The 8,361-nt window shown below is 38.0% G+C and overlaps 1 protein-coding gene across 1 annotated transcript in view; it reads left to right on the top strand.

Annotated features, from left to right (window-relative positions):
• UTRN (utrophin) overlaps positions 1 to 8,361 on the top strand; it is a 494,831-nt gene that overhangs the window by 336,404 nt on the left and 150,066 nt on the right. The window contains exon 54 of the mRNA XM_042456820.1: positions 1,250 to 1,379. Coding sequence (XP_042312754.1) covers positions 1,250 to 1,379 — 130 coding nt within the window. The remainder of the gene's footprint in view (positions 1 to 1,249; positions 1,380 to 8,361) is intronic.

Genomic DNA, 8,361 nt, shown 5'->3' with positions numbered 1-8,361 from the left:
CAGTTCCCATAGTCTATAATATAGGACATGCTTGCTGAGATTGCTGAAAGTAAGAGTCCAGAAACTCATAGGTCACTCACAGTAGTTTCAGACTATATGGTGCTAAGCAGCAATGGCTGATGTTATCCATCTCAGCATACAGTATTAAACTCATAGTACACCATGCTGATGCTGTGGTGTGCTGAAAAAAAATCTTGTTCATCACTTCTTGCCTGCAGAGGGCATGTCCTCTACGGACTCAGCCCCAGTCTAGCAAGACTAACACTACTTCCTTTCATGTAATCCTCACCTGTTAATGATTTTGTTAATGAAATCTCATAATTCTCCTCTTATTTTGGGTCTAATTCTTCTCTTCTCAGTTTTTTAGTTAAACAGTCAAACAAACAAAAATATTTATGGTTTTACATATGTATTGTTTTATCTCCCTTATATTATCTTTTCTCATGTTCACAATAGTGAACTAGTTTTCCATAGTTAATCATTTTGAGGATTTTTATCCTTCCCTTCTTCCAAAATGGCTCCCAGAGCAACTTACATATTTTTTTTTAATTTGACAGTTCCCTGCCCTCAGGTTTACAATCTAATCAGACAGCACATACAAGGAAAAGGGAATAGTGGTGGAGGAGGCAGTTGAGTCCGGCAAGTACAGCCTACACTTCTCTTCCTCCAAGGCCACAGTAGTGGCAGTTGGCATGGAGGAAGGACCACTCATCAGTTGGTGGGGTTAAGGCATGATGGATCTGTGTCTGGCTCATCTTCTGTGCCTCTGAGGTCACAGCAGTGACAGCTGGGATAGATGGGCCTTTCATCATGCCAAGGCATGATGGAGATATTTTGCATATTAACTTGACCCTTTAGTATTTTTTTCCTTTTAACCATCCATCAGGAAACCAAGCCCCTTCCTCCAGTCCATCTGCCTTGGTCCAGGCCTCGGAGGTGGAGAAGATCTGCTGGACCTGATCCTATTCCCCACCACCACTCCCTTTTCCTTTTGTGTCGTGTCTTTTAGATTGTAAGCCTGAGGGCAGGGAACCGTCTGACTAAAAAATTTATGTACAGTGCTGTGTAAATTTACAGCGCTTTATAAATAAATAAATAAATAAATAAATAATAATAATAATAATAATAATAATTTTATAAACAGGCATGGTGTGATCAAGGGAATAGAAATAGAGTTTTGGTGCCATATATTGTCCTCTGCCTTAGTCTACAAGTGACACTCCTGGTTTTTTTCTTTTCTTTTGGAAAGGCACTCAGGCGTGAACTGAAAGATAAAGAACAAGCCATTCTAAATGCTGTGGATCAAGCACGAGTTTTCCTTGCTGATCAGCCAATTGAAGGCCCTGAAGAACCAAGGAAAAACTTACTTTCAAAGTCAGGTCAGTTTTCATTAACTTCATATTTGATACAGGGGTTTTTTTTAGAACAATTTAAATAAAAGCCCAGCTTCTTTAATTATAACCATGATTTTGTTGAATATGTAAGAATGATTGCTTTGATGAATATACCTTGTTGTAAAACATTTTTAATTTTTTTATTCTGCTGTGTAGTACGTTAGTATGGGGAACTCCACAAAAGAACTATTTAAATTAAAATAAAGAATGTACAGCAGCATGATTTAATGGTTATTTTCATTTAGTAAAGTGTACAAAAGATGAAGCAAGTGTAGGAGTGTTTGTGTTTTATAAGTATCATTTATGTGTGTTTGATTCTTCTTGATACTACAGCTTGGCAAATTTTATATGCAGTCACTCAAACTCTTTGTCAGGTCAGACTTCTCTGCAAATTAGTGAAGGTGGTATAACTGGAGGTGAAATATCTTATCATTTAAGTATTCACTATATGGTTTGGGAAACTGTCATTGAAGACATGCAAAAATATGAAATCAATTTAAGGAGCTGTACCAAAATGTCTTTCTTAGACATCATTCTATTGTTCAGATAATTGTTTTGTTGCTTGCTCTCAGTATTACTAACATTGTAAAAATTCTCTTAGCACAGCCAATGGAATTACATATTACAACTACATGCATTATTTTACAAAGAAACACATGCAAAGAAAAAACCTGTTGCAAAGTATATTAGTATGCATAAAGTACATAATATTGGGCCTGATGTAATTTAATATAGTGCCCTTTAACCCATCTGAGGTGGGAGACTGGGTCCCCCCCCCCCCATGTGCCAGGGATTGGTACGGTATTTGTGCCTATTTGCTACAATGGTTATTTTATTTCCTGGAAACTCTTCCAAGAATGGCAGCTGCTGATTCATGAACCAGCACTGGTCCATGGACCACTACTTTGAGTAGCACCAGTTGGATTCTTTGCTTGGTGTTAGGATGCTGCAGATCTCCCTCTTTGCTTTTGGAGAGGGAGGTCTATCACAAAAAGACTTCCCAATGTAAAAATGGCATTGCTATGCTAGAAACTGATTGTTCTTGGGATTTGTTGGGGATGCTGTGAATCCACAGGATCCTAAATTTCCTCCTTCTCTTGAGAGACATACCCTGCCTCAAAGGTATCAGGAGCTGATATAATAAATTATTTATTTATTTAGGTATTTATATCCCGCCTTTTAGCCCTAATGGCTCCCAGGGCGGCTTACAATATTATTTTTAATCAGACAGTTCCCTGCCCTCAGGCTTACAGTCTAAAAGACACGAAACAAAAGGAGAATTATCTCACTGGAATCAATGTGAGAGGGTTAGAAAATAATAAAAAGTTAAGTCACTGCCTCCAATGGATAGGACAACATAACTGCTGTAGATTCTCCTCTCCCTGGGAGGGTGCCCAAATAGGCCGAAAGGCCACTGTTCCCCACAACCTTGTGTCATCCTGTTTGGATAATGCAGGCCAAAGCCCTGGAGCCAGAAACTCTGCAGCAAAGCCTGGCTGTTTAGACAGCCCACATACTGCTTACTTCCCCCTTGCATCTCCATTAGTGAGCAGACCCCCCACCCCCATCACAACTCCTAATATGGAAATAGGGCACCTGGCTGCACCCACTTAGGCAGTCACTCCATTTTTCCATCAGGCACAGGGACAGGGGTCCGCTCACTAGCAAAGACACAGAGGGAAGTTAAGGATTGCATACCAATGGCTGGTCCCAGAGTCAACATGGGAACAGGTGTGTAAACACCTACCCATCCCCAGGATGTACCCATATCTATCTTTTATTCTGCCTTTGGCAGTTGACATCAGTGCAGCTTTAGCTTTCTTTTGCTATGGCTTTACATTATGAAATACTTATCAATTAAAACAAATGAAAAATTTTCCCAGGCTACATTTTAATAGGCTGTTTTATTGGGTCATGTCTCCAGCTGTTTGCTATGCAACATTAGGTAGCTTTGATGAGATGTTGCATGTATAATCCAACTTTCATCTAAATTGGGAGAATTATTGTGAAAAATATTTTTTCCACGTTCCAATTTGTTGAGATGGTTGCAGTATGGAGAGAGGGCAATCAGCTATATTTATTTAGCAGTTGAGAGTATTAGTTTCATGAGTGATGTTGTGGTAAATTGCTTCATTTAAAGACATAGACAAGTTTTGAGTAGCTAATTAACACCTGGCTTCTCCCAACTTAATCATATTTATTAAAATCATATGAGATTTAAATCAGAAGGCCTTAAAAATTCAAAACATACCCGTTACTAAGAATCTCTGTAAATGGAAACATATTCTTTCCACCTCACTCCTGTACATTTGGCCTTTGTTTTTCATTGTCCAAGTATAATAGTTTATGCAGTACTATAAAATGGTAGCTCTAGGTGTGCTTTTTTCCTTGGGGGAGATTTACCTCCCCGCTATGGGAGCTAGTGGCTTCCTTGCAAGTAGAGATGTGAATCTGCTCCAGGTTTTTAGTGTGAACTTTAAAGGAACTGACCAAGTTGCTTAACCTGTTTGGGGAATGATGTTCAGCACCTTGGGTAATTCCTTTAATGCTCTGACAACAGCTCTTCCACACTGAAGAAATAAAGCAGTTTGATACCACTAACTGGCATGATTCCATCTTGTGTTATCCTGGGATTTATAGTTTGGTGAAGTATTCAGTCTGATCTGTTAGAGAGGTCTGATGCCTCACCAAACTATCAGAAATTGCAATATTCTGTAGGATGTGGTGTCAGACTGCTTTATTTCTGTAGGATGGATATAGCCTAATTCTTGGGCAAGATTCACCATGCCACTGACATGGAAGTGAACCAGCTGCTACTAACCTCCACTCCATGTGCTGCAGTCCAAATCTTGATATTCCTATCCATTAATTGGGGCAAGACTAAGGAACTTTTTTTTCTGTCTGGGCCAAAGTTGATTTCAGAAAAGTTCATTGGAACTGTATTTCCCACCCATTGGTGGATTGGTCAAAGGCAAAAGAATGAGTCTAAAGATACCAGTACATTTTAACTTAAATGCCATTCTTGCAAATATGTAAGCTTTTGGGGAGACATTTTAATTCTTTTAGAAAGTACAAAAATAAAACTGGAAAGGCACCAAATGATTCTATCTTGAGAAAGAAGGCATGGCTGCCTAAGGAATCTAGAGGGTTGGACTAGGATGTCTAGATGTTTGGCTTTGACTCCAGTTCCTAGGTTTCACCAGTCTTGATTTACGGAATGGGAGTATAACTAATTAAACTATCTAAGTTGATTAAACTAAATTATACTTCCCTAATCAAATCCATCAGACAGAAGTGAAATAAATGGGGAATACTCAAGATGTCTTGGTTGGATTGTACAGCCTCAATAAACATGTCCATTTTACTTAAGTAAAGCTTCCTTTTTCAAACTGTCTATATCAGTACCTAACAGAATGTTTTCTCTGTAGCAGAAAATACTAAATGAGTTTATTAACAGACACAAACATTCTAGCATATCCAAATCAACAATGTATAGATTACAGTACTACAAAAAGAGGACTGGGAATTCCAAATTTAAAGTTATACCTTTTAGATTACCACTTACTCTGAAGGTGGGAATAGGGATTAAAGGCATTGCTGAAATTTGGTTTTTATTGGAAATTAGTAAATTTCATATTGCTTGGATCTGTATGGTTTCCTTTCTTAGAAATCAAAAGCAAATACAGTGAAACTTTTTATAATCCTCTTTCCCAAATATAATACACAATTGTTACACAAAAATCTTATTATATTCCTGTGTCTGCCAGCAAGATTAGATATCATCTCAGTATGGAAAGATCTTAAAAGGCTGCCACTAGATCAGTGCATGTATCTGGGTTATTGCTCTCATGGAAAAATTAATAGCACAATTAAAAATCCTTAAAATGTAAATTGATTAGATAATTTCTATAATACTTGATTTCCATACTTTGACTTACTCTCCAAGTCCCATGCAGATTTATGGAATTGTGTATTCTCTATCCCCATTGAAAAGAGCAGGACATATTATGGCTTCTCCATTTATGATGGTTAATATTTAGAATACTAATTTTAAGAATATAGGTGATTCATTTTTTCTTTTATTTCAGGATACAATTGCTGTTGTACAATCTATTTTTATAAAAAAATAAATAAAAACAAAAACCAAACAACCCTGAAAGCCCCACCCATTTATTCTGCTCCTTAGATTGTGAGCGTGGGTGGGTGGCTAGCCAGTTGGTGCCAGACTAACCTACATCTTTGATTCCTGGAAAAAGGGGAACATAACAGATGTGCTACAGTGGGTTGTGGATTCCATTGCTTTGACACTGGTGGTTTAAGAACTGCTGCAGTTTGGATCTTTCTGTGTGTGTCAGTGTTACATCATATGTTACTTCCCACGTAGAGCAGCCCACCCTCCAGCTGCTAATCCTTCCATCCATTACACTTCAAGGAAACAGAAAGATCTGGTATCCATAGTGTAACCTAGCAATGGGGAAAGTGTGGCCCACTTCTTGTATGTGACCTTGGGGCCCTATTTTATGGCCCTCTCCCTAAAGCCCCCATACCTCCCCAATTTTTTCTTTTAAAAATCTGTTGATTTCTTGGGCCAAATTGGCTAAATAAAGCTTAAATTTGCCATAGGGTGTGGCGGGGTGGCCCACAAGCCTTCCGAAGCCCCACCACATTGACATGTGTCCTCCAACCCCTTAAAAATGAACCAGAAAGGAAACCTGAAGATAAATGGCATAACTTCTGGTTGTGTTGGCTGTGACAGTGTGGCTCCTGGGTGGCTGGAAAGTCAAAGGTAATCCCCACCTCTCCATTGTTGCTCACACTTGGTGTACGCTTTTGTCAGAGTTTACCTTTTCACTCCAGAAATGTGCTACAGTTTCAACACCAGAAGCATACAGTCATCTGTACAGTTTGTAAGGAAGCTTTCAGAATTACAGTAGTTGCCCCCATATTTTGAAGCGATACAGTCCAGTAAGAAGACTAGAATGTTATTTAGTTATATGTTTAGCTTAGCTTTGAAATAGTACCATTAATCTTTTCTTATCTGACTTTATTTGAAGATAGACACTTAAAGCAACTGGTGCCCCTTTTAATGTAGCTGATCTTGGTTGTGTTTTCCTTTATCTCTTTATTCTGAGGTTGGGGTTTTTTGTTTTTTTTTTAGATAAATACAATATTTCTTTTTTGGAAACTGTTTCCCTTTCAGTTTTATTGTATCTTTGGTATTGTATTCTGTATAAAGGTAAACATGGTAAAAAAAACTTTAGTTAATGGTCTCTTAGATCAATAGTATGGATGTAGTCAAGTTTAATAGTCATGAACAAGAGGTTAGTTATGCAGAGGCATCTTGTTAATTGTTGAGGGGGAAACACTTGTGTTTTTGCTCTCACACAGGATGCATAAAAGTAACTGTGTTTGTTGGTCTTTCTAGTTGAAGGTGAAAAATTTGGTGAACATTCCCTTCAACCCTACTATGAACTTTGCTTGATCTTCTCATAATTCCATCCCCTGTCGTTTTGCATTTGAAGAAGATTTGCAGAATAGTAACAATGTCCAAGACTTGATTTTCCAGAATTCTGCATTGTCTGCAAATGTTTGAGTGTTAAATAGGGATAGAGTGGGGAAGAGAGAAACAATCATTTTAGAAACATGATGGTGAATGCTGGGGAAATCCCCATGATAATAACAAGTAATTATGCAGTAGCAAAGGTTATTTTGATAGATACATCCTTCTAAATTAAGCATTCACCATCTGCTCTGCTCTTTAATTACAGATGCAAAAAGCACAATAAATCATAGTTGAATCATAAGAGAAATATATGTTAGAAATGATTTACATGCATGTAGTTTATTTATGCTGGGCAACATCTGCCATTGCTGCATATTTCAGGTTTAAAAAACAGAGGTCATAGTCACCACGAGGCAGCATTTGTTATTATACATTATATCTCTAAAGGCTGCTTTAGAAGCTTTAAAACCAAATTTACTAGGAATGATGATGGCAAAGGCACGCAAACACAGGACATCAAGCTATAATGAACCTAATAGCCCTCTTTAAGGGTTGTATTTAAACTGTATTTGATACTCTGGAAGTGCTTATAGTCATGTCCTTTACATCCATTAGGTGAATGCCTAGAGGCTTGATCTTTTGTATTAAAAAGAGAATGTTGTAGTGATCTGAGACACTAAATGTGTTTATTTTCTACAGGAAAATCAACATAAAAATAATGTCTAAATCCAATGGCACACATTTGTGGGCATTCTCTAGTGTGACAGGACTTTCTTCATCTCTCCTCCCCCTGACAGGACCCCCCCCCCCAATACATAACATGTGGATTTCCACTTCTCCAGAACAGGTTTTGAGGCAGAAGGAGAAGGCCAATCCTACCCCCTTCTTGCAGCTCCACTGAGGGGAGGAATTCAATCAAAGATCCTACCTGGTGTAATTATATTCAAAGGAAACAAAGCCAAAGCATTCATAACTAGAGTAGCTGCTAATTGAGCCTTCTAAGATTATTGGTACATTTTATTCCTTGCTTACCAAACGAGTGCCAAGACATCCTACCTTTGACACCTGTTGATGTGAAATGCACCTTCTCCTTAATACGACTGCTACCAAAATAACAATGTGATGTTGGGTTCCCAAACTGAAGCAGACTCTTTTTAAACACTTTGTTTTAAAATATGGTATAATGATGGTAACGTGGATGTGTCATTTAAACTGCAGACAAGCTTTTGTTGAAATAAAAACTGAACTTTATTGTGAAGTCGAAGGTTTTCATGGCCGGCGTCCATAGTTTTTTGTGGGTTTTTCGGGCTATGTGGCCATGTTCTAGCAGAGTTTCTTCCTGACGTTTCGTCAGCATTTGTGGCTGGCATCTTCAGAGAATGTTTGCCTGGAAAGGACTTGGCGATAGATAGATAGATAGATAGATAGATAGATAGATAGATAGATAGATAGATAGATAGATAG

Source organism: Sceloporus undulatus, chromosome 1 (genome assembly GCF_019175285.1).
Source record: "Sceloporus undulatus isolate JIND9_A2432 ecotype Alabama chromosome 1, SceUnd_v1.1, whole genome shotgun sequence".
NCBI classification, from domain to species: domain Eukaryota; kingdom Metazoa; phylum Chordata; class Lepidosauria; order Squamata; family Phrynosomatidae; genus Sceloporus; species Sceloporus undulatus.
This window is presented reverse-complemented; position numbering and strand designations above follow the sequence as displayed.